This window comes from Stegostoma tigrinum, chromosome 1 (assembly GCF_030684315.1).
Source record: "Stegostoma tigrinum isolate sSteTig4 chromosome 1, sSteTig4.hap1, whole genome shotgun sequence".
NCBI lineage: Eukaryota > Metazoa > Chordata > Chondrichthyes > Orectolobiformes > Stegostomatidae > Stegostoma > Stegostoma tigrinum.
In genome coordinates, this window is record NC_081354.1 from 109023511 (window position 1) to 109049588 (window position 26078).

Below are 26078 nucleotides of genomic sequence, written 5' to 3' on the forward strand. Positions count from 1 at the left end.
TTTATACAAATGGGTTGTATAAAGCAAAAACAAAATCCATGAACAATGTGCATAACAATAAAAACCAATGGTGTAACAATTCTGAAAAAGAACACATGAATTGTCGATTTGTCACCAACTTAATAACATTTATCCAGCTAAGTTCCTTTCCAATACTGTCAGCCAACAGTTCTTTGCAGAAAATATCGTGGAAATCTGAATGTCTCTCTCTCTCTCTCTAAAAGCTGACTCGTGTTCAATCACTTCAAAACATCAAGCATACTTTATAGATATTGGTTAGGCAAAGGGGTTGAGGGTTATAGAACCAAAATAGAGAAATTGAGTTGGGATGAGTTAGTTATGATCTAACCGAATAGTAGAACAAATTTGAGGGGCAAAAAGGCCTATTTGAGTTCCTTTGCTCCATTGAAAATAAAAAGCATAATAGGTGATGTAATTATGCAATAACTCTGTAATTCATCACTGAATAACATTCTAAATGATCTCACAACCCACTTAGTAAGGTATTAACTTAAATCAAATATCAGTTTTGGTTGCAATTCAAAACAAACTGTACTCATTGAAAGAGATGATAGCAATGGTAATCCAGACCCAGGACTAGAGAAATATTTTTCATGGAATTTAAATTTAATTAATATTCCTTTTAATATAAACCTAATCCCATTAATTGTAAGCATGAAATAATGTGTGTTATGGAAAGTATAAAACGGAGAGTAATCTGCCTTCCTTACTTGGTCTGCCTATGTACAACTAAGGAAGGCGTAGCAATGTGATTGACTCTGAACTGCCTTCTGAAAGAGCATAGTAAACCACTTGGCTCAAGAACAATTGGGATAAACAGCAAATGCTAACTCCACCAGTGATACCCACATCCCATGAAAGAGTAAAGACAAAATAGCAAAGTTTTTGGCCATCAATTTAAATAGAGTACTAAGTTTTATTATATGGAGTTACTATATGGAGTTACAAGCTGGCAATAAGGGCATCATGAGGTCCATTCTAGGGCCTATCATTTTTGTATCTCTTCTGTTTCTAATAATTCACTGTCATTGTATACACTTGGTTTTGTACCTGATCTGAAAAACTACAGTCAGTATACAGTAAAGTCAAGATAACTGTATTGTCCAATAATTTGAAATAGCACTTTGAACTAAGAAAACTAATATATAAACCTGTACAATATATCGTGAGCAAAATCTCTGGGTTTCCAAACGATATCAAAAGGAGTACAGATATCGGAAATGCAAAACATATGCATTTTCAAACTATATATGTGAAATCATGTGTCAAAAATGAAAATTCATTTGGTGGTAGTGCATTACAGTTCAATCAGGAAGTCAACATGCACTTTTACTTGATTGCCATAGCCTGGAGCTGTGGATAGTGATAGCAGATGCTTCAGATACACTTCCATCACATGAATGAACAGAGATAACTTCTGCTCTTATTGTTGCCATTCGTACATGTTAGGAGGATGTAGATTGATACACATCCTGTTTGGCTACATTCTGAATGCATATTTCAAGTTTTACATGATAAAAAGTAAATTTAAGATCAACTAGGAAATTCTGACGTAAGCAAGAAGTACAACTTCTACTCTTTTTTAGGTAGATTTTGATGGAGCTGCAGCAGAGTTAAATCTTGTATTGTTGACTGGTTGGCTGCCTTATGATGCAGACTGATACCTACAAAACAGGTTCAATTTCTGCTCTAGCTGAGATTACCATGAAGGTCCCACCTTCTCAACATGTCCCCTTGTCTGAGGCATGGTGACCCTCAAGTTAAACCACCACCATTGTCTCTCTCACTCTAATAAGAGAACAGCCCTGTGATCTTGTAGGACTATAGTGATATTTGAGCTGTTGGTACTACAGAATTGCCTACCTCTGACTGGGCAGCAGCTCTGTAAGAGGAGGGATTTCCACTTGGAGAGGGGCAGAGCACAAGTTATCAATAATATCAATTAATACTCAATCTTCTGATGTATGAAAGTGAGGCAAACAGACTAAATGGAGGTGGTATTGTCTCTAACATTTACACTCCAGTTCAGGGAGTCCACCCTCAGTGTATATTTCAGCTGAAGGTGTCACTAAAGAATGACACAATAACACAAAAGAAGCTGGTACCTCAGGCTGCAACAGAGGTGAGCTTGTGGACAGGGAGGGAAAACTAAAGATGCATAGAATTGTCATACATCGCAGAAGAATCCTATTTGGCCCATCATGTCTGCACAAGCTGTCCAAATGAGCATCCAACTATTGAATTATATTTTGAATACTCCATCTGAGAATTATTTTCTCATTGCACAATCACTTTTAGACGGACATTGATAGTCAGTGCATGGATGTTGAAAATCAGCTGTAATGCCACTATAAGTCAAACTTACAAAAATGCCTCCTCGTTCCATTCTTCCTATTTTCACAAATATAGGTGATGCATTTTCAGATGGTTGCATGACTTGCAAAGACAGATCCTTTGGAAGAAGAACAAACATGATTTGATACAAAAGGAAGCTACTGTGAATTCAGAAAATCTGAAATAAAACAGAAATTAAAGCAAATACTTGGCAGGTCCATCAGCATTCTTGGAAAGAGATGCTAGATCAATCTTTTAAGGTGATGACCTGTCTGACGTATTTCATTTTCTAGTGTGGTGTGGTAATGGTGCAGTGATAATGTCACTGGGCTGTCTGTGTGGAGTTTGCACATGCTCCCTGTGTCTGCATGGGTTTCCTCCGGGTGCTCCGGCTTCCTCCCACTGTCCAAAGATGTGCAGCGTAGGTAGATTGACCATGCTAAGTAGTAGATTCGCCAACTTTAGGTACATTTAAGTCGTCATTGGACAAGCATGTGGACGTACATGGAATAGTGTAGGTTAGATGGGCTTGAGATCGGTATGACAGGTTGGCACAACATCGAGGGCCGAAGGGCCTGTACTGAGCTGTAATATTCTATGTTCTATGTTCTATTATAAATTGCCCATAGTGTTCAGGGATGTTCAGGTGAGATGTATTAGACATGGGAAATGCAGGGTTAGGGGAATGGGTCTGGGTGGGATGTTCTTCGGAAGGGCAGTGTGGACGGAATGGCCTGTTTCCACACTGCAGGGATTCTTTGATTGTATGATTACATGATAATTATTCCCAACATGAAGAAGTTTGAATTCAATCGATCTCTAGATTAAGAAGCTGTCCTAATAGCAACACTGTCAAATATTGTAAAGACCCATCTGATTTGTTAATGCCCTGAAGGAAATGAAATCTGCCATCTGCACCTGGTCTGGCCTATGTGTGGTGCCAGACTCACAGCAATGTGATTGACTCTTAACTGTCCTCTGAGCAATACATGCTGGCCTAGTCAGCAATGCTCACCTCTCATGTGGGAATAAATAAAAAGAATTTTGCAGTTTAACAATGAAGAGAGGATAGATAAGGGCAAATTGTTTTCTTTGGAGCAGGAAAGTCTGAGAGAGGACCTGATAGAGGAGAATAAGATTATGAGGAGCATGGACAGGGTGAATAGAAAGCAGCTGCTCCCCTTAGACAAAAGATCAGTAAAACAAGGGCATAATTCTAAAGGTAGAAGCCAAGATGTTTGGAGGGGATTTGAGGAAAACAGTTTCTACCCAGAGCATGGTGGGAATCCAGAAGAACTGCCTTGAAGGATTGTTGAGGTCACAACCTTTGAAAGCATTTGAATGAACATTTGAAGTGTCCTAAACTTCAGGGCTATGGGCCATGTGCTGGAAAGTAGGACCAGTGTAGACTTAGAGCAGTTTCTGTTGGTATAGTCTCAATCAGCCAAATAGTCTCTTCTGTACTATAATGATTACCTTACTGGGGTGGTACTATAGACAGCCCAATAGTCAGAAAGAAATTCAGAAACAGTTCTGTAAGGTGATCTCAGTTACTCTAGGAATAATAGGGTAGTTATAGTAAGGCATATTAACTTCCCAAACATAGACTAGGACTGCTGTAGTGTTAAGTCCTGATTGGAAAGGAATTTGTAAAGTGTGTACAAATCTTCTGATTCAGAATGTGGATGTACCCGCTAGAGAAGATGTAAACCCTGACCTACTCTTGGGAAATAAGGCGGGGCAGGTGATGGAGGTGTCAGAGGGGAGCGCTTTGGAGCCAGTGACCATAATTCTATTAGTTTTAAAATAGTGAAGGAAAAGGACAGACTGGGTCTAAAAGTAAGTTCTAAATTGGAAAAGCCCAATTTTGACAGTATTAGGGAAGAACTTTCAAAAGTTGGTTGAGGACAGATGTCTGCAGGTAAAGGGGTGGCTGGAAAATGGGAATACTTCAAAAATGAGATAACGAGAGTCCAGAATCAGGAACAAAAACAAAGTTGCTGGAAAAGCTCAGCAGGTCTAGCAGCATCTGTGAAGGAAAGAACAGAGTTAACGTTTCGGGTCCAGTGACCCTTCCTCAGAACTGAGAGAGGGCCACCGGACCCGATACTTTAACTCTGTTTTTCCCTTCACAGATGCTGCCAGTCCTGCTGAGCTCTCCCAGCAACTTTGCTTATGTTCCTGATTTACAGCTTCCGCAGTTCTTTCAGTTTTTATCCAGAGACAGTACGTCCCTGTTAGTGTGAAGGGCAAGGCTGGTAGGTGTAAGGAATGCAAGATGACTAGAGAAATTGCGATTTTTGTCAAGAATAAGAAGGAAGCATATGTCAATTATAGACAGCAGAGATTGAATGAATCCTTCAAAGAGTAGAAAGGCAGTAGGAATTTATGTTAGAGGGAAATCAGAAAGACAAAATGGGGGCATGAGATAGCTTTGGCAAATAGGGCTAAGGAGAATCCAAAGGGATTTTATACATACATTAAGGGCAAAAAGGTATCTAGGGAGAGAATAGGTCCCCTTAAAGATCAGCAAGGCTACCTATTTGTGGAACTGCAGGAGATGGGGGAGACACTAAACAAATATTTCGTATGAATTTTACTGTGGAGAAGTACATGTGCGATAGAGAACACAGGGAAATAAGTAGCAACATCTTGAAAAATGTCCATATTACAAAAGGAGATGCTGGACAGCCTAAAACACATGAACGCGGATAAATCCCCACAACCTGATCAGGTGTATCCTAGAATTCTGTGGGAGGCTGGGGAAGGGATTACTGGGCCTCTTGCTGAGATATTTGTATCGTCGATAGCCAGAGGTGAGGTGCCAGAAGACTGGAGGTTGGCTAACATTGTGTCACAATTTAAGAATGATGGTAAGGTAAAGCCTAGGAACTATAGATCCACAAGCCTGACATATGTAGTGAGAAAGTTGTTGAAGGGAATCCTGAGGGACAGGATTTATATTTATTTGGAAAGGTTAAGGATAGTCAACATGGCTTTGTGTGTGCAAAATCATGTCCCACTAACTTAGTTGAGTATTTTGAAGAAGTAACAAAGAATATTGATGAGGGCAGAGTGGTGGCCAAGATCTATATGGGCTACAGTAAGACATTTGACAAGGTTCCTCATGAGAGACTGTTTAGAAAGGTTAGATTAAATGGAATACAGGGAGAACTAGCAATTGGATTAAGAATTGGCTCGAAGGAGTGGTGACAGAGGGATGCTTTTCAGACTGGAGGCCTGTGACCAGTAGCTTTCCTCAAGGATCAGAGCTCGGTCCTCTGCTTTTTGTCATTTGTATAAATGATTTGGATGTAATCATAGGCGTATGGATTGTAAGTTTGCAAATGACACCAAAATTGGAGGTGTAGTGCACATTGAAGAAGGTTATATAGAACATAGAACATAGAACATTACAGCACAGTACAGGCCCTTCGGCCCTCGATGTTGTGCCGACCTGTCATACCGATATGAAGCCCATCTAACCTACACTATTCCATGTACGTCCATATGCTTGTCCAATGACGACTTAAATGTACCTAAAGATGGTGAATCTACTACCATTGCAGGCAAAACATTCCATTCCCTTACTACTCTCTGAGTAAAGAAACTAGAAACTACCTCTTAGAGTACTTAGAGTACAACAGGATCTTGATCAGATGGGCCAATGAGCCGAGGAGTGGCAGATGGAGTTTAATTTAGATAAGTGTGAGGTGCTGCATTTTGGAAAGGCAAATCAGGGCAGGACTTACATACTTAATGGAGTGCTTCTGAACAAAGAGACCTTGGAGTGTAGGTTCATTTTTCCTTGAAAGTGGAGTCATGGGTAGACAGGATAGTGAAGAAGGCATTTGGCATGCTTGCCTTTATTGGGCATTGCATTAAGTATAGGAGTTGGGAGGACATGCTGCTGCTGTGCAGGACATTGGTTAGGCCACTTTTGAAATACTCCATTCACTTTTGATCTCCCTGCTATAGGAAGAGATGTTGTGAACTTGAAATGGTTCAGAAACGGTTTACAAGGAAGTTGCCAGGGTTTCGGCGTTTATGCTATAGGGAGAGGTTGAGTAGTCTGGGGCTATTTTCCCTGGAGCTTCAGAGGCTGACAGGTGACCTTATAGATGTTTACAAAATCATAAGACCGTAAGACATAGGAGCAGAAATTAGGCTATTCAGCCCATCAAGTCTGCTCCGCCATTCAATCATGGCTGATAAGTTCCTCAACCCCATTCTCCCTCTTTCTCCCTGTATCTCTTGATCATGAACTCTTGATAATCATGAACCTATCAATCTCAGTCTTAAATGTATTCAATGATCTAGCCTCCACAGTCTTCTGTGGCAGTGAATTCCATAGATTCAACACTCTCTGGCTGAAGAAGTTTCTCCTTATCTCCATTCTAAAAGATCTTCCCTTTACTCTAAGGCTGTGCCCTCGGGTCCTAGTCTCTCCTACCAATGGAAACATCTTCCCTACATCCACTGGGTCCAGGCCATTCAGTTATTCTGTAAGTTTCAATTAGATTCCCCCCCCCCCCCCCCGCCCAACCCCGTCCTCCTAAACTCCAATGACTATAGTCCCAGGGCACTCAAACGTTCCTTATATGTTAAGCTTTTCACTCCTGCGACCATTCTCGTGAACCTCCTTGAACCCATTCCAGGACCAGTACATCGTTCCTGAGATATAGGACCCAAAACCGCACATAATATTCCATATGTGGCCTGACCAGAGCCTTATAAAGTTTCATCAATACATCCCTACTTTTATATTCAAGTCCTTTCAAAATAAATGCCATTTATATTCCTAATGACTGACTCAACCTGCAAGTTTACCTTGAGGGAATCCTGGACTAAAATTTAGACTTCTAAATTTTCTTCCCATTAAGAAAATAGTTCATGCTTTTATTCTTTTTACCAAAGTGCATGACCTCACACTTTCTCATGTTGTATTCCATCTACTACTTCTTTGCCCATTCTCCTAAACTGTCCAAATGCTCCTACAGCCTCCCCACCTCCTCAATGGTACCTGTCCCTCCACCTATCTTTATATCATCTGCAAACTTAGCCAGAATGTCCACAGTTCTTTCATCTAGATCATTAATGTGTAAAACGGAAAGTTGTGGTCCCATCATTGACCTTTGCAGAACACCACCCGTCACCAGCTGCCATCCTGAGAAAGACCCTTTAATCCCCACTCGCTGCTTTCTGCCAGTCAGCCAATCTTCTACTCATGCTAGCACCTTGCCTCTAACACCATGGGCCCTTATCTTACTCAGCAGCCTCCTGGGCAGCACCTTGTCAGAGGTCTTCTTGAAGTCCAGGTAGATAACATCCCATTGGCTCTCCTCGTTCTACCCTGCTCGTTACTTCCTAAAAGAATTCTAGCAGATTTGTCAGGCATGACCCCCCCCCCCCCTTGACGAAGCCATGCTGACTTTGTCCTATTTTACCATATACTTCCAAACGTTCAGAAATCTCATCCTTTACAATGGACTCCAAAGTTTTACCCACGACCGAGGTTAGGCTAATCTGCCTGTAATTTTCCATCTTTTGCCTGACTCCCTTTTTAAACAGGGGTGTCACATTCGTGATTTTCCAGTCCTCTGGGACCCTGCCAGACTCTAGTGATTCCTGAAAGATCACCACTAATGCCTCCACTATATCTTCAGCTATCTCATTTAGAACTCTGGGATGTAGTCCATCTGGTCCAGGTGACTTATCCACCTTCAGGCCAATCAGTTTTACTAGCACCTTCTCCTTGGTGATGGCCACCATACTCAGCTCTGCCCCCTGACTCTCTTGACTGTATGAAGTTGAATATTTGTATCTGCAATTTGACATCATTCACTGGATAATCATAGGTGTACGAAGTATTACGCTAATAACCAATTCATGATTAACAGTCAGGCTCACAGTGTGGCATGCTTTCCATGGGCTGGAAGCTCCTTATATTTAATACCCAGGTCCCTACTTTTTGGCGACAGACAGTACATGTACACACACTGGCCTTGCTCAGCTCAACAGCAAGGTTAGTACTAATTCAAGGTTCATTTCTCAGGGCAATGCTGTCACTAACCAGTGTCAACTTGCCTGGTTTACAATTTAAACAAACATGGAGGTTAATTGTCAGGAGGCATTGCTGTGACCAATCAGAGTCCACTTAACATGGTCCTCTCATACAGAGGAAATGATTGATTTGCTTTTAAATTAACAATCTTATGAATCTTTGGCAAAATGTGTTTTTTTAAATCAATACTCAAGTACAAGAAATTATTATTTCTAATCAAGAGTTTCATAGCCAATGGAGTGCTTATGAATGATGGCCACGAGTAAAGGAAGCTGTATAGTCAATTTATAACAGCAAGATAATATCATGGTGAGGAGTAAGTGTGAGTCATCTCCCTGGGCCATTCAGTGCTTTTGCAATCCTCAATGCTGCAAACCTCCCAGAAAATATTTTTGTTCCGTCCGTAAACATGACTCCAACCTTCCAGTCATTCATCACTTTAATTTGCTGCTTCTGTAACTCTGACCTATCTGTCCTTGGCCTTTTGCCAGTTCCACAGAATCTCAAGCCAAACCTGGTGAACAGACATTTCAGTTTTTAGCTGCGAACTTGACAGCCTTTTGAGCTCAATAATTTAAGAGAGCATTTCCTGCCCCTTTTTTCCCCCTTTTCTTTGCTGCTTTTGGTTTTAGCCTACTGTTTTTGCTTTGGAACGGGCAGCTATTCATCATTCTACCTTTCACACAGCCTCTTGACTCATTTTGGTATCTATGTTAATCGCATTAGCACTCCCTTTAGCCAAGCAACACCTTAATATTTCCCATATTTCATTATGTCACAGGCATTCCCCTTTTTGTCCTTTCTCACCCTCCGATGATTCACTTGCTCAATACCTGTTATATTTCTAATTTTCCCATTTCTGATGCAAGGTCTTCAACTTAAAGTACAAACTCTTTGTTTTTCTCCTCTCCACATTTCCTGCCTCGTCTTTTATTTCTAGCATTTTCTACTTTTATTCCATACAGGAGAGGATGCGCTTAGCATTGCATGTTGAAAATCCTAAATGCAGTAAAAAACACAAATTTATTTCAGCCATTCTGAGAGAAAATCTTGAACTGTAGTTGGCAAAATAGGTTTTTCTCACCACAAACATTTCAGGCAATGTTATCATAAGCAACATGGTACAATTGTATATCTAATAAAAACTGAAAGAACTTTGGATGCTTTAAATCAGAGACAAATACAGAAATTGCTTGAATTGCTGAGCAGCTCTGTCAGCATCTGTGGAGAGAAGTCAATCTTAATGTTTCTGGTTGAATGACCCTGCCTCAGGAACAGGTTCTGAGGTAGGGTCACTCAACCTGAGATGTTAACTTTGCTTTCTCTCCACAGAGGTTGCCAGGCCTGCTCAGCTTTTCGAGCAATTCCTACTTTTGTTGTTGTTGACAACAATATGTTATTCTAAATTACTTTAAAGAATGTCTATATCTAAGATTTTCTGATAAACAAGCGAGTACGATAAAATAGAATAGCAATTTATTGTCATTTGTATTTATGAAAATTCAGTGAGATGTGTATAAATCACCACAATTCAGCACCATTTTAACTACAGAAATTATAAAAAGAAATAAATGAAACAAAGTTAGGACAAAGTTCATCTTTTGTTCCCTCCATGGCTCCTGGGTTTATGGAGTGGCCACGGGACACTGCTGTGGAAGCCACATCTGAGGCCGTCAAAGCAAGGATTTCCAGACCAAACCCACCACACTGCCACTGCTGAAGCCAGCACAGAAGCCACTGCATTGCCGCCATAGCAAGGTGGGACAGACTGGATCTCCCAAGTGAAAGATGTGAAGCGTTGCTCAAGAATGATGGGTGCAGACAGGAAAGTTGAACTGAGACTACAACCAGATCATTTTATTAAATAATGGAGCTTGTTTGATGGGCCAAATGTCCTACTTCTGCTCCTAAGTCCTTTATTGTAATTTCCTTAAAAGGAGTAAGGGCCTGGAGGTTTTATTCCACTGATTAAAGATGAAACTATAAATCAAGCTCTTATTCTTCTTCATATCTCTATTTGGGAATTAAATATTTAACGATTTTGGCCAAGACTTATTGTTGAATGTATTAGTGCTCAGGCACTTAACAGAGCCCATGTGTAATTTGTTCTCTCTTATTTCAATAGAGGCAATAATTGTTCAACACGGAGGTTATTGGTTCATTTACTTGAGTAGAATAAAATATCTACACATTAAATATTCATGTGCTCATAGTTTCAACAGAGATTTCTACAGTTTAAGTTTGCCGGACTTTGTAGCATTTCTGAGAACAACTTACAGAGGTTTCCCCAGCTAATTGAGTACATATGTTGCTTTTAGGTATATGCTTTTATTAATAGTTTACAACAATACAAATTCATTGTCTGACGCTATGTGGGAGAGCAATGATGTCAGAATAATTTAGTTATAGCACAACAGTTCTACCTGATGGAGGTTGGCTATGAATTCTATTTCCATCCTGCCTTAAAGAGAAAAAGCTGATTCTTGATGGCCCCTCAGGCAATCTTGCTCTCTAAAAAGACTTAGTGGCTATTGATATTTAACCATGCTGTCAATTCTTAATTGAAAAAATGAAAAAATACACCAATAATCTGGAATCTTTTGCGACAATCTTGTTAAAGAGTTGTCAAACATCCAGAGGAATGAGAAGAATTTGTTAAAAATGAGCTCCAACTCCACACTGTATCGACTAATAATGAGCAGCTTGTCCTAATCACACCTCCAACAGATTTATCAGGTTCATTCAGAAACATTCAATATTCATCTGCTTAAATAAAAGTGCCTTTGTTCAATGTTAATGTGAGAGGAGAAATGTAAATCTGAATATTTTATTGCTATCTCAGTGGGTGATCAAAAATACTATATAAAATTAAGCATAGCTAACAGACAACCCCATGTTACAACTGAACTGTACCAAGAATCACAAAGTTTTGTACAGTTTCGATAATTTTATTATTTCTCGGTAACACCACATATTTATTTGAGTGTCTGAATGGATTCTACAGCAAATAATTTACCTCCCTGAATCCCATCCAACATTTACCAACACAAAGGTTTGATTGAATATTCTCTTTTATGCCTGGATGAGTGCGGCTGCGTTGACACTTTTAGAAAAAAAAACAATAGAACTGCAGATGCTGTAAATCAGGAACAAAAACAAAGTTGCTGGAAAATCTCAGCGGGTCTGGCAGCATCTGTGGAGAACAAAACAGAGTTAACGTTTCGGGTCTGGTGACCCTTCCTCAGAACTGATGGTGGCTGGGAAAACGTCAGTTTATATGCAGAAAATAGGGAGGTGCGTGGGGTAGGGAGTAAACCATAGGATAGAGCCCAAAGAGAGAGAAAGACAGTTGGACAGACAAAGGAGTTGCTAATGATCAGGCTGGGAGAGTGAATAGTTGTTAATGGGGACTGTTAGTGAATAACAACAGCAGGTATGTAGTGGCAGGCTATGTGGTAACAAGGTCTGGTGTGTGGGGTGGAGGGCTGGGACATGGGAGAGTTTAGACCCTAAAATTATTGAGCTCAGTATTGAGTCCCCAAGTGGAAGATAAGGTGTTGTTCCTCCAGCTTGCGCTGGGCTTCACTGGAACACTGTAGCAAGCCGGAGACAGAGATGTTGGCCAGGGAGCAAGGTAGTGCATTGGACAACACCTCCCCACAGCCGTACGGCACCTTCCCCTGTAACTGGCGAAGGTGCAACGCCTGCCCATTTACCTCCTCCCTCCCCAGTATCCAAGGGCCCAAAAATACCTTCCAGGTGAAGCAACACTTCATCTGCGCTTCCAAGAATCTAGTCTACTATATTCGCTGCTCACAATGAGGTCTCCTATACACTGGGAAAATGAAGCGTAGACTTGGTGACCGCTTCGCAAAACATCTATGTTCTGCTCACTAAAAAAGACCCTGAACTACCTGTTGCCTGCCACGTCAATGCACCACCCTGCTCCCTGGCCAACATCTCTGTCTCCGGCTTGCTACAGCGTTCCAGTGAAGCCCAGTGTAAGCTGGAGGAACAACACCTCATTTTCCGCTTGGGCACCCTACAGCCCTCCGGACTCAATATTGAGTTCAATAATTTTAGGGCCTAACCTCTCCCATATCCCAGCCTCCTACCCCACACACCAGGCCTTGTTACCACATAGCCTGCCATTACACACCCCCTGTTGTTAGTCACTAACAGTCCCCATTAATAACTATTCACCCTCCCAGCCTGATTATTAGCAACTCCTTTGTCTGTCCAACTGTCTTTCTCTCTCTTTGGGCTCTATCCTATTGTTTACTCCCTACACCACCCACCTCCTTATTTTCTGCATTTCAACTGACATTTTCCCAGCCACTATCAGGTCTGAGGAAGGGCCACTGGACCCGAAACGTTAACTCTGTTGACACTTAAGAAGTTTGCCACCATCTGCAACAAGTCACTCCTGGTGATTGGGCCTGAACCCACCACTAAAAATATTTACTCCCCCTACCACCACCAGTTGATACTGGCTCTTGAAATCATTATTGGAAAAAGTTTATCATGGAAGTGAGGTTGGCAGGCTCCAATTATTCAATCTGCCCCTTTCTCCCTTCTTAAGACAAGTTACAGCATTATCAGTTCTCCAGTCCGCTAGCATCACACCTGTAGCCAGGGGAGATTGGAAAATGATGGCCATTGCCCCCATTACTTCTACTTCCATTAACAACTGCAGATGCATTTATCTGGACCTGGAGATGTAACTACTTTCAAAGATGTTAATCCCTTTAGATACTTCTTTTGGCACTCAGTTACTTTAATCCAGTATTTTACATGCATTCTGTCTGATTACATTGTCTGTATAATTCTTTTTTCTCCTGTAAAAATATAATCAGCCCAATGCCTCTACCTCCAGAGGTTACCCTTGTAAGCCATAGAATTCCATAGTTTAGTTATCCTCTTACTCTTTGTATTTTGATAAGAAATCTCTGGGTTTTACTTGATTCTAGTTGCCAAATTAGCGACAGAAAAAATAACGAATTCCTTGCATCTGATACCAGTACTAAATGTGCTCCATTTATTATAGCCATACCTTATTTATTTCTGTGTGCTGCTCAACTTCTTCACAACTATCTGCAGATTGGCACAAAAAATACATTTTAAATCACATTATGACGGTGATTTTAAAAAAATACCCTTGCAGGAATAATGCTACAATAAAATGTGTCATCATTCTCCCTCATGTGGCAGGATAAATTAAGTGTCTTATTAGATGCAGACGAGAAGCTGATTGCATTTGGGGAAAAAATGGTGCTTTTGTTAGGCTTTACTTGCACATATTCATTATCTGCCTTCAACTAGAGGGCAACATTTGTGGGGAATCAAAAACCAGGAAATAATATGTACACATTTCCAGATGCCCACCACACACTCTCTCCAAGCATTGTTCCACACAGATATGCTCCTCTGCTATGTAAACTACAGGTGGCTAAGAGGCAAAACAATGGCCATAAACACGGATCGAGCAGGGACAGGAATGGTTGTTGCAGGTTCCGGGATTTAGGTGTTTCAGTAAGAACAGAGAACATGGTAAAAGAGGGGGAGGTGTGGCATTGTTGGTCAAGGACAGTATTACAGTTGCAGAAAGGATGTTTGGGGACTCATCAACTGAGGTATATGGGCTGAGGTTAGAAACAGGAAAGGAGAGGTCACCCTGTTGGAAGTTTTCTATAGGCCTCCGAATAGTTCCAGAGATGTAGAGGAAAGGATAGCAAAGATGATTCTCGATAGGAGTGAGAGAGACAGGGTAGTTGTCATGGGGGACTTCAACTTTCCAAATATTGACTGGGAACACTATAGTTCGAGTACTACAGATGGGTCAGTTTTTATCCAGTGTGTGCAGGAGGGCTTCCTGACACAGTATGTAGATAGGCCAAACTAGGGGCAAAGCCACATTAGATTTGGTACTGGGTAATGAGCCCGGCCAGGTGTTAGATTTGGAAGTAGGTGAGCACTTTGGTGATAGCGATCACAATTCTGTTATGTTTACTTTAGTGATGGAAAGGGACAGGTGTATACCACTGGGCAAGAGTTATACCTGGGGGAAAGGCAATTACGATGAGATTAGGCAAGATTTAGGGGGCATCGGATGGGGAAGGAAACTGCAGGGGATGAGCACATTAGAAATGTGGAGCTTATTCAAGGAAAAGCTCCTATGTGTCCTAGATAAGTATGTACCTGTCAGGCAGGGAGGAAGCCGTAGAGGGCGGGAGCCGTGGTTTACGAAGGAAGTGGAATCTCTGGTCAAGAGGAAGAAGAAGGCTTATGTTAGGATGAGATGTGAAGGCTCAGTTAGGGTGTTTGAGGGTTACAAGGTAGCCAGGAAAGACCTAAAGAGAGAGCTCAGAAGATCCAGGAGGAGACATGAGAAGTTGTTGGTGAAGAGGATCAGGGTAAACCCTAAGGCTTTCTGTAGATATGTCAGGAATAAAAGAGTGATGAGAGTAAGATTAGGGCCAATCAAGGATAGTAGTGGTAAGTTGTGTGTGGAGTCAGAGGAGATTGGGAAGCGCTAAATGAATACTTTTCGACAGGATTCACTCTAGAAAATGACAATGTTGTCGAGGAGAATACTGAGATACAGGCTACTAGACTAGGTGGGATTGAGGTTCACAAGGAAGATGTATTAGAAATCCTACAGAGGGTGAAGATAGGTAAGTCCCCTGGGCCGGATGGGATTTATCCTCGGATCCTCTGGGAAGCCAGGGAGGAGATTGTTGACCCTTTGGCATTGATCTTTAATTCGTCATTGTCTACAGGAATAGTGCCAGAAGACTGGAGGATAGCAAATGTGGTTCCCCTGTTCAAGAAGGGGAGTAGAGACAACCCTGGTAATTATTGACCAGTGAGCCTTACATCAATTGTTGGTAAAGTGCTGGAAAAGGTTATAAGAGATAGGATTTATAATCATCTAGAAAAGAATAATTTGATTAGGGATAGTCAGCACGGTTTTGTGAAGGGTAGGTCATGCCTCACAAAACTTATTGAGTTCTTTGAGAAGGTGACGAAACAGGTAGATGAGAGTAAACCAGTTGATGTGGTGTATATAGATTTCAGCAAGGCGTTCGATAAGGTTCCCCACAGTAGGCTATGTAGAAAATGCGGAAGAATGGGATTGTGGGAAATATAGCAGTTTGGATCAGAAATTGGCTTGCTGAAAGAAGACAGAGTGTGGTAGTTGATGGGAAATGTTCATCCTGGAGTCCAATTACTAGTGGTGTACCGCAAGGGTCGGTGTTGGGTCCACTGCTGTTCGTCATTTTTATAAACAACCTGGATGAGGGCGTAGAAGGATGGATTAGTAAATTTGCAGACGACACTAGGGTCGGTGGAGTTGTAGATAGTGATGAAGGATGTTGTAGGTTGCAGAGAGACATAGATAAGCTACAGAGCTGGACTGAGTGGTGGCAAATGGAGTTTAATGCAGACAAGTGTGAGGTGATGCACTTTGGTAGGAGTAACCAGAATGCAAAGTACAGGGCTAATGGTAAGATTCTTTGTAGTGTAGATGAGCAGAGAGATCTCGGTGTCCATGTACACAGATCCTTGAAAGTTGCCACCCAGCTTGACAGGGTTGTTAAGAAGTCATACAGTGTTTTAGCTTTTATTAATAGAGGGATCGAGTTCTGGAACCATGAGGTTATGCTGCAGCTGTACAAAACTCTGGTGCGGCCGCACTTGGAGTATTGCGTACAGTTCTGGTCACCGCATTACAAGAAGGATGTGGAAGCTTTGGAAAGGGTGCAGAGGAGATTTACCAGGATGTTGCCTGGTATGGAGGGAAGATCTTACGAGGAAAGGTTGAGGGACTTGAGGCTGTTTTCGTTAGAGAGAAGAAGGTTGAGAGGTGACTTAACTGAGACATATAAGATAATCAGAGGGTTAGATAGGGTGGATAGGGAGAGCCTTTTTCCTGGGATGGTGATGGCGAGCATGAGGGGGCATAGCTTTAAATTGAGGGGTGAAAGATATAGGACAGATGTCAGAGGTAATTTCTTTACTCAGAGAGTAGTAATGGTATGGAATGCTTTGCCTGCAACGGTAGTAGATTCGCCAACTTTAAGTACATTTAAGCCGTCATTGGACAAGCATATGGACATACATGGAATAGTGTAGGTTAGATGGGCTTCAGATTAGTATGACAGGTCGGCACAACATCGAGGGCCGAAGGGCCTGTACGGTGCTGTAATGTTCTATGTTCTATGTTAAAACGACCGAGTTCAGCTTTTCTAATGACTCACTCTCAAACAGTACAACACTGTCATAGAACATAGAACAATACAGTGCAGAACAGGCCCTTCGGCCCTCTATGTTGCGCTGACCTGTGAACTAATCTAAGCCCCTCCCCCTACACTGTCCCATCATCATCCGTATGCTTATCCAAGAACTGTTTTAATGACATCTGAAGATCAGAATGTAGCCTTTAATTCAATCACAGGGAGCTGGATCCATGAATTTAAAAAAGTATTGGGACAGACTTTCATTAATACATAACCAACCAGAAGAATGCTCCAACCCTCCATCTGATAAGCCTAGCCTCAGACTTGATTCTATTTTGAATTAGGGTTTAGACTATCATAGGAACAAGTTTGGCCTCATGTGGTTCATATTTTCCCCAAGTCTATGTTTTAATATGTCTTGTTTAACCATCTAATGGTAATTTCTGGTAAGCAGTGGAATGCATGCCAGAACATTTAGCGTCAATTGTAGGGTCTTTTCAATTCGTTTAAATTGGTTTCTGGATTGTATGTCTCAATGTTTATTGCTTCACCCTTACCAGAAGAATTATAGTCCTCTTGGATCTCATTACTGTCCTCCACAGAAGCAATCATTCTCTCACAAACAGTTTCAACAGATCTGGATGAAGATGACCTATCTGTGGAAACAAGGAAGTTTGGGCCTTCAATTTCTGAGATGCAAACTGGCTCCTAAGAATAATTGCAATAAAACCTCCTTGTTTTGATGCAACAATTAAAATGTATTGTATGCAGTCAAATATAGCAAGAAAATATGAACCTTACATTGACATCATCTGATTTTACAAACTGATTTCACATTCAAATGAGAAAACTACTGTGAACAATTCCTACTCATTGACTCTCTGATGCAATTACCAAATAAAAGAAAAATCTTTATTTAATTACCAGTTTGTATTGATTTTAACAGTGTTGTGAATTTAAATGTTTGCTAGTTGTATTCTCAGCAAAATTGAGGTTTCTTCTTGTTTAATGGCTCTTTTCTTGTAATGTGGACCATAGTTTATTCTGTTAGATTTCTTCTTTGATCCTCTTTCAAAGTAATTGATAAGTTAAAGTTCAATTTATTCAAGATTAGATACTCTGGCATGTTTTCCACTCTTGTTCAAAAAATAGTTAATTCTCAACATTTTAGCCCCCTCCAAACAATTCACCAAGTATTTATGCTTGTAAATTTTCTCATATATCGAAGTCTTTTTCTTGAATCTGACAAAGCAAGTATAGGCTACATATTACCAGACAAGCAGGTGCTTTATTGGTCAGTATGACTAAGACTTGCTTCTTTCAAGACTTGTTTCTTGCAGCCTGCAGCTATGATCTATGTACATCAAACATTTCAACATATTTGATGTTATCATAATCCAATTTGGATTTGAGGACTTTTCCTCTCTGGATTTCCTCCTACTAGCTCCTGGAAATTGGTGCACTTCTTCCAGCTGGTCTTTGCTAAGGGTTGAAGTTTTTGTCTAAACTTGTCAAGCTGTTGAAGGTGAATGTGCATGATTACTAAGATTTGTTGAATACAGTTGACATATTCCAGTGCTGTATGGGCCCAATCTACCCCGATTGACATTTAAATTGTTTTGAATTTGTTCTGAGCTTCTGAGACCTCTCCCTTGCATGACTGAAGATTTCTTTCCCACTCCATAATACTTGACATCTCCAATTCTGTGGTTGCTTCACTGGCTGTGGAAATTCTAGAAGCTTGATTTGCTTTCATAACTGATTGAATAAGCACAAGATAATAAAGTGTGAAGCTGGATGAACACAGCAGGCCAAGCAGCATCTCAGGAGCACAAAGTTACTTTCCTGCGTCCCAGCAGTCATCCAGCTGTGTACTCAAGGACTAACGTCTTCCTCTGTAATAACAGTTGCTACATCTCCTGGATATCTCTCATGCAACAAGTAGGCAACTTTATGTCTTCTTTATATTCTTCAACAAAAGACTTATTACCACTCAGAAGAGTCAACTGAGCTTTCAAGCACACTGTTCTTGAATTCAAAAATATAGAAAGGTTTGAAGTTTCAAATTCATGTAAATGAACAACAAATCTGCTGGTATCTTTCTCTGTAACTATATTCCAGAAGCATAAACCACTGGAATGACCTTTTATAGCTGGCCACCCTGTCTTTGGCATTTCTTTTCTCACCATTTCCAGATTCTGTTTGGAGAGAAATGGAGAGTCTGTAACATCTTTTTGTAATGTTTGAACAGAAGTATAAAGCTACACAAGAAGACCAGTTAATAAAGAATTGTAACAATTAGGAATCATGCACAGACCTCATAAAGGTGAGGATTTTTCTATCCTCAAGGTATTTTCAGAGTGGACTCTGGAGACTGAATTATTTCTTTATTTCCACTGTTTTCCTAGCGGAGTCTTGTTTCTATGGGCTCCTGTTTGATGGAAACTGATTGTCCATTGCAGCCAATTGACTTCTCCTTGTTGCTAACTATGCATTCTGCTGTGGGCTACTGTACACTTTCTTCAGTCTCTGTGTGCATTTTCTGTTCCAAGGTTCAGTGCTTAGGTACATCTTGAAAGTCTTTACCGAGCTGGCCCCTATCACCATGAAGATTCACTTCAGGTATTTACCCCAAAGCTGGTTTTAGATTTCTCAGCTGGCTTCTTGGTCTACCATCACTGGACTTCACTACGGGCTCTTTATCTCGGTCTCTGGTTTTATGGCTGTGGTCACCTTTGTCACCATGTATTAATATGAGATCTACATTGTTATGAGTGAGCAGCAACAGGCTTTACTGTACAGAACCATATGCAGAGGATGGTAAGACAGGGCATTTTACTTGGAGACTTACAGATCAAGGCTCTGGTTTCGTGTGATCTGACAATGTTTTGAGATGCCATCCTTTGCGCATGCTCAGTAGCTGTACTCAGAAAAAAGGCACAATTCGCTTTACATTGAACATAACAGTTACTACTTGCTAGGTCTAATATATGGCCCTCTTCTGCAGTTACTGTTTCGGGGTATGGGGGAAACCCCAGGCACTCAGTTCCAGCAGTCAACCACTAGGTTGGTGTTGCAAACCGATGCTTTTATGTTCCTGCAAACTATATTTCACATTCCTGCAAATTAATTTCCCTTCACTTCATATTTAATTCCCCTTTATCACCACCATCCTTATAGACTTTACAAAGACTGGTCCCTGCTTTAAGTCCATTTAAACATTTAAGAAGATCCAAATTATTCTTGACTCCAGACGTGGTCAATTGATTTTTCTGACTACTTACATTTATATGCAAACTTTGCTCACTTGCTGAATTTGGCGATCTCTCAAAGTCAAGGCACAGGTCTCAAAAAAAGTCAAGTTTATTATTCTGATGAGCCAAGCCAATAAAGTATTACAGATTAGTTCTGAATGAATTAGGTGATCACCATGCTCACTGAACAAGAGATTTCACAGCTCCAGAGACCCATAGAAAATCTACAGTTGGTAAAACAGACAATAGGTAAACCACTATGATCAGCAGCGCACATCTGCCAAAAATGGAAGTGTCGACACCCGATATTGATTAATGATAGCTGCAGAATTCACACAAATAAAAACACTCCAACTTTCAATGGTGACACCACAGCGGATGTGTGACAAAACAGAAATCCATCTAATTATCTGCCAAGGTTGAAAATAAACAAGACAGCAGGAGCTGTCTTTGTGAGACACAGGAAAATGTGTCTGTAACAAATGATGGTATACGCTGTTGCAGTAAGCTAGCACGTAATAATCGGTATGTAGCATGAAAGCAGGAACAACAGCAGCAAGCATTCAATAAATTAATAGCACCTCTAATGAAACTACAGCAGAGCTGTCAGACAATTATGTGACAGTAATCACTGGCCTATGAACCACTAAGGGGAGTCCTGCATCAACAAAAAAAGTTAAAGGTTACTTTTTACTTATATTCAGTTTTCCATGAATGCGATTTTCTCACCTACATAGGCATCATATCAGTGCAGAAAAAGTTGTTAGAAGTATTGACAGGTGGTAATCAGCCTCACTTACAACATTTCTTCGTTGGTTTTTAGAAAGCAATGGTCAGAAAGTAAAATAATTATAGCACTAGAATACCCTCAAAATTTACCATCAAAAATACCCTTTAGCAACAATGTAGGCACTTATATTCCTCATTACCTTTATGTCCCAGTTCCTCAAAACTGTCTTCTTTAAGCACAGAGTGAGATGAAGTTGTCATTCTCTATAGATTAATTAATGGATTATAGAAACAAAATACATGAATCAAAATATTATCCATGAATACATAAAGTACAAACTACTGCTTTTTGAATTCCAATGCCCAGTTTAACATCTGGTACTTTCATGGACTTAATTAGTTTAATAAAAGGAACTCAAAGCACGTGTTTAAGATAGTCACAGGTATCATTGGATGATGTGGTTATTTTTTAATGTAGTTAAGACAACAGAGAGCCAAGCTAAAATTCATATTTTGGAAAAACGCAAGGAAACAGTCTACTCCATTCAGGAGAGGTGAAAAGACGCCCATGTCCCATGTTTCACACCTTGATGAGAATGTTTGCATGTTGGAGATGAAAACATCACTTCCAATTATCATAAGAGATTAATGTGTAAAAGTTAAGCCAATGAGACTGGGGGTAGCATTTCGTCGTGGATAAAAAGTCGGTTAGCAGATAGGAAACAAAGAGTAGAAATAAGTGGGTCTTTTTTTCTGAATGGAAGACAGTGACATCAAGTGACCAGAGGGATCGATACTGGGACCCCAGCCACACATAGTATACATTAATGATTTAGATGAACGAACCAAGTGTAGTATGTCCAAATTTCAAGATGACACAGGGCTGGGTGGGAAGGTGAGCTCTGGGGAAAATGCAGATATGTTGCAGTGTGATTTGGTGAGGCTGAGTGAGTGGGAAAATGCATGGCAGATGCAGTATAATGTGGATAAATGTGTGATTATCCACTTTCGTAGCAAAAATAGGAAGGCAGATTTGAACAGCTGTCAATCGTGAGAGGGGAATATTCAACAAGACCCGGCATCCTAGTGCACCGGTCGCTGAAAGAAATATGCAGGTGCAGCAGGCACTTTACATTGACATTCAAAGTGACAGGATTCATGTACAGGAATAAGGTTGTCTTGCTGCAATTACGCAGGGTGTTGATGAGGCTACACCTGGAATTTTGCAGTTTTGGTTTCCTTATCAGGGGAAAGATGTTCTTGCTTAAAGAGAGAATGCAGCAAAGGTTTACACATTGATTCTTGGGATGGCAGGACTGATGTCCGATGTGAGATTGAATCAGCCAGGATTGCATTCATTGGAGTTTAGAAGAATGTTGGGGCGGGGGGGTTGGTTCTCACAGAACCCTATAAAATTTTAAAAGTACCAGACAGGTTAATGCAAGAATGATGCTCTTGATGGTGGAGGAGGCAGAACCAGAGACATAGTTTAAGGGTAAGAGGTAAATCTTTTAGGACTGAGATGAGGAGAAATTTCTTCACCCAGAGAGTGGTGACCCTATGGAAATCACAGCCACTGAAAGTGGTTGAGACCAAGACATTATCTGCCTTTAAGAAGGAGTAAATATAGCACTTGTCCTGAAAGACTTTGAGTAATATGGGGGTGGTGGTGGTGGCAGGATTAGAATATTGAGCTTGACAATCAGCTATATTGATCGTAAGAATAGCAGAGCTGGCTCAAGGGGGCAAATGGCCTATTGCTGCCCCTATCTTCTATGTTGCTATCTTTTCCTTCATTCCCCCACCCTGATCACATCTGGGCAATTTGACTCACCTCCGGATTGCTCAGGTTTATTCCCAGTAACTATTGACTGCCCAGCTTCCCTATCTGATCTCCACATTAGCTAATAATAACTAACCTATAAGACCATGAGTGTATTGTTGACTCCCAAATCTCTTTCCCAAAACTCGACATTTGAAACTCATCCAATCAGATTTTCACCTCCAAGCCAATTCTTTTCTGTGCTTCAAATAACATAAACATTTTCCTTTTTGGAATAGTGGGAAAGTAGTGGAAGCATTACAAGCTGATCAGTCTGTTGAACTGGAATATCTCTGGCCAGCAAGTCCTGGCAGGGATTTGAACTCAGAGCTTCCAACCGAAAGGTAAGGATACTACCATTGTGCCAGAAGACCTCTATGACACAGTTCTGAACTGGTTCTTATCAAAGTCACAAATAATATCCTATTTGACTCTGACAAAAGCAAACTTTCTTTTTGTGTTCCTCTCAAACTATCTGTAGCCTTTGACATGGTTGACCAGGCCATCTTTCTCCAGTGTCTACCGACTGTTATCCAGCTGTGTAGGATTCTTTGCCTAGTTTATTTATCCAAGGACTTCTTTTCCTTCTCCTACAGTTTTTTTGGTGCCCCCAAGAACCAAGCTGACCTTTTCCAATTTCTCAGCTACTTGCAAAATCATCTGAAAGCGCAATTTTAATTTTAGGTATAGGGCTGGCATCCAACTCCACCACATCACCACCTCTCTCAATTCTTCCAATCTTGCCAAATCACCATACTACTTACCTTCTCATATGTCAGCACCATTGTCCTCTGTCCCCAGTCAATGCTACTTTCCCTAGCTATCAAATTCTAACTCTCTGCTGGCAACTGGCTCAGATTGGATCAGATGGTTCACAACTTTGCTACTGTATTTGGCCCTGAGAATAACTCCCAATGTCATTCTAAGACTATTTATTTCATAGTCTGTGACAGCACCTAATTAGCCTTGCCTCAAGACATCTTTTGCCAAAATTCTCATGTATGACTTTCTTACCCTTCAACTTGATTCTTTCAATGACCTGTTCTGGTCTTCCACATTTTAACCTCCATTAATTTGGTGTTATCTAACATTCTGCTGCCTTACTTATAGCAAAGATTCATTTTCATTTCACTGTAAAAAGTGGGTCCCAGTCAAGCAACACCCTAATTTTAATATTTTACCCTTGTTTTCAAATCTCTGCATGGCCTCACTACACCCTATCTCTGTAGATATTAACCCTTCGACTCTAAGACTCACCCCTAATTTAGAATTCTTTAGCATTTCTACTTTTAATCATTCTATTGCCAGTGGCCATGCCTTCAGTTCTCAGTTACCAAATTCTGGTGTATTCTTATTAAACTACCTTGCCTCCCTAGCTGTCTTCCTTAACGATGTTTCTTAAATCCAACTTGGAAAGAGCTCTTCTTCTATCTCCTAATTCCTCCTTATATGGCTTGAAATCTAATTTTGTTTTATAATGTTCTAAAAAAGTACCTTGAGCTATTTTACTGTGTTAAAGGCACTGTGTAAATGTATATTGTTCTCATACATTTTAGAAGCTCACCAAATATCATCCAATGACTTCAATGCCATGTATATCTGATACAGGCAAATATAGGAAATCGGCTTTCCAGGGTTATTATCAAGATGTTGAAGATAAAAAATTACCCGTGCTGTTTTTGCCTTCATAAACTGATTCTAGCTCATGTTTCTTGGATAAACTATTCAAAACACATGTTTCCTACCGTACATCTGGATTTTCTTATTTGCTGAGTCTTCGTGATTTCCTGTGCATGCTGTAATGCCAAACTCAGTGAAGTTGAAGTTCCTAGAAGAAATCAAAATATTTTATATTTTTGGTGCACAGAATGCTAAATTATCAACAAATGCTGATAAGGGCAAGACCGATGCTTTAACTCAAGGACATATATTGCATGACGATGGAACTAGGATTTCCCTTAACTTGGAGTTAGCTACAGTAGCCCCTTCCCATGAATTGTTTGTCAATACTCACAAGGATTTTTATTACAGTTGAGCCCATTATGAATACCTGAGTTTCACATATTCCAAAACCACATCACAACAGTATCCACAACTTGATTGACAATTTTTAGAGTCTGTTAAGAGATTTGATGTCTTTAGTATGATTAGTGAATAAAAGTTTATTTTTACAGCAGTTTAGATACTTGAATGGGTTGAAAAGTGTTGAATAGATTTCATGAAAGAAATCTCTTTTCAGCATCAAGTAAATATGAGTGAGAGATAATTTCAATTGTCAGAAGCTTTTTTCAACTCCACACAGCTCCTGTACTTTGCTCTAAGTGAATATCAGGGTGAATGGAGGTGATTTGGAAGATATGTTGGAAACTGAAGATGGAATGTGGGCATGAGGTGGCATGGGGCATGGGGCATGAGGGGTCTTTGGTGTTATGAGAAGTCAGGGAGGTGGCCTAAGGCGTGAGTACTAGAGGATCGAATAGCACTTCATACAACTGAACTGAAGTCTTACTGAAAAAAGGCAGACCCTCCAACCAGCCCACCTTGACACTCACCTATCTCTGTGGCTGTTTTCTAACTGGCCTTCTTGTCAAGTCTTTACTCGGGTGCTTTTTTAATACATATACACACACTGTTATGATCCAAGCTGACGGTACCAATGGACAAGTCAGATACCCAAACATTATATTTTATTTTTATTTAGTTAACATGGTGGTTAGTAACTGAAACATAGTCAGATGAGGCCACAGAAATTTGTTACACACACACAAAAACAAAAATAAACACAAGATAGGTAGATAAGTTACATAGTCAGAAAGATTTTAACACAAAGTCCAAGCTATTTCCCAACACCAGTATTTTAGAATAATTTAAAACCGTAAAAAACAAATTCCATCGAGAGCCGAAAGACCTGTTCTGCGCTGTATTGTTCTAAGCCTTTGAGTTTAACTTAACTAAATCTCTGTAGTTTCTGTCCTATGAAATGTGAAGTCTCAAAAGAGAGAATATACTTGCTTTTGGCTACAAACGTTCTCCTCTAAATTATCCCCAAAACTTTTAACCACTGGGTTTCTAAGATAGGATTAATTCTTGATTATCCTAAAACAAAACCAAGCTAACAATCTTTGATGTTTACTCCACCTGTCATAAACCATCCCATTGAAACAATCTTCCATGGACACTCCAGGGATATCCTGCCCTTTGACACACACTGGATTAAGTCACTGTTCTGGGATGACCTTGTTCTTTTTTTAAATTAATTCCTTCACAAAAGTAACAAATAACTGCATGCCACATTTTTAAAATCCAAACTTTAAAACTGACATTTATGTATAAATTATACATATTTCACAAACATTTCATCACAACACTTATAAATGTTATAACTCAATTGTCAATGTTTCGAGGTTAGAGAAAGTAAAACTGGATGAAGGTTCCAGCATAACGAAATGTGAGGCTGGATGAACACAGCAGGCCAAGCAGCATCTCAGGAGCACAAAAGCTGATGTTTCGGGCCTAGATTCTTCATCAGAGAGGGGGATGGGGTGAGGGTTCTGGAATAAATAGGGAGAGAGGGGGAGGCGGACCGAAGATGGAGAGAAAAGAAGATAGGTGGA

At 40.4% G+C, this 26078-nt stretch overlaps 1 protein-coding gene across 5 annotated transcripts in view; it reads right to left on the reverse strand.

Moving 5' to 3' along the window:
* LOC125456295 (cyclic nucleotide-binding domain-containing protein 2-like) overlaps nt 1-26078 on the reverse strand; it is a 139896-nt gene that overhangs the window by 24888 nt on the left and 88930 nt on the right. For all 5 annotated transcript variants that reach the window (XM_048539348.2, XM_048539321.2, XM_048539354.2 and 2 more), the window contains 5 exons: nt 24210-24292; nt 20843-20906; nt 17217-17315; nt 13473-13513; nt 2387-2473 (listed from right to left, as the gene is read on the reverse strand). In XM_048539348.2, the coding sequence (XP_048395305.1) occupies nt 2387-2473; nt 13473-13513; nt 17217-17315; nt 20843-20906; nt 24210-24292 (374 nt within the window). The remainder of the gene's footprint in view (nt 1-2386; nt 2474-13472; nt 13514-17216; nt 17316-20842; nt 20907-24209; nt 24293-26078) is intronic.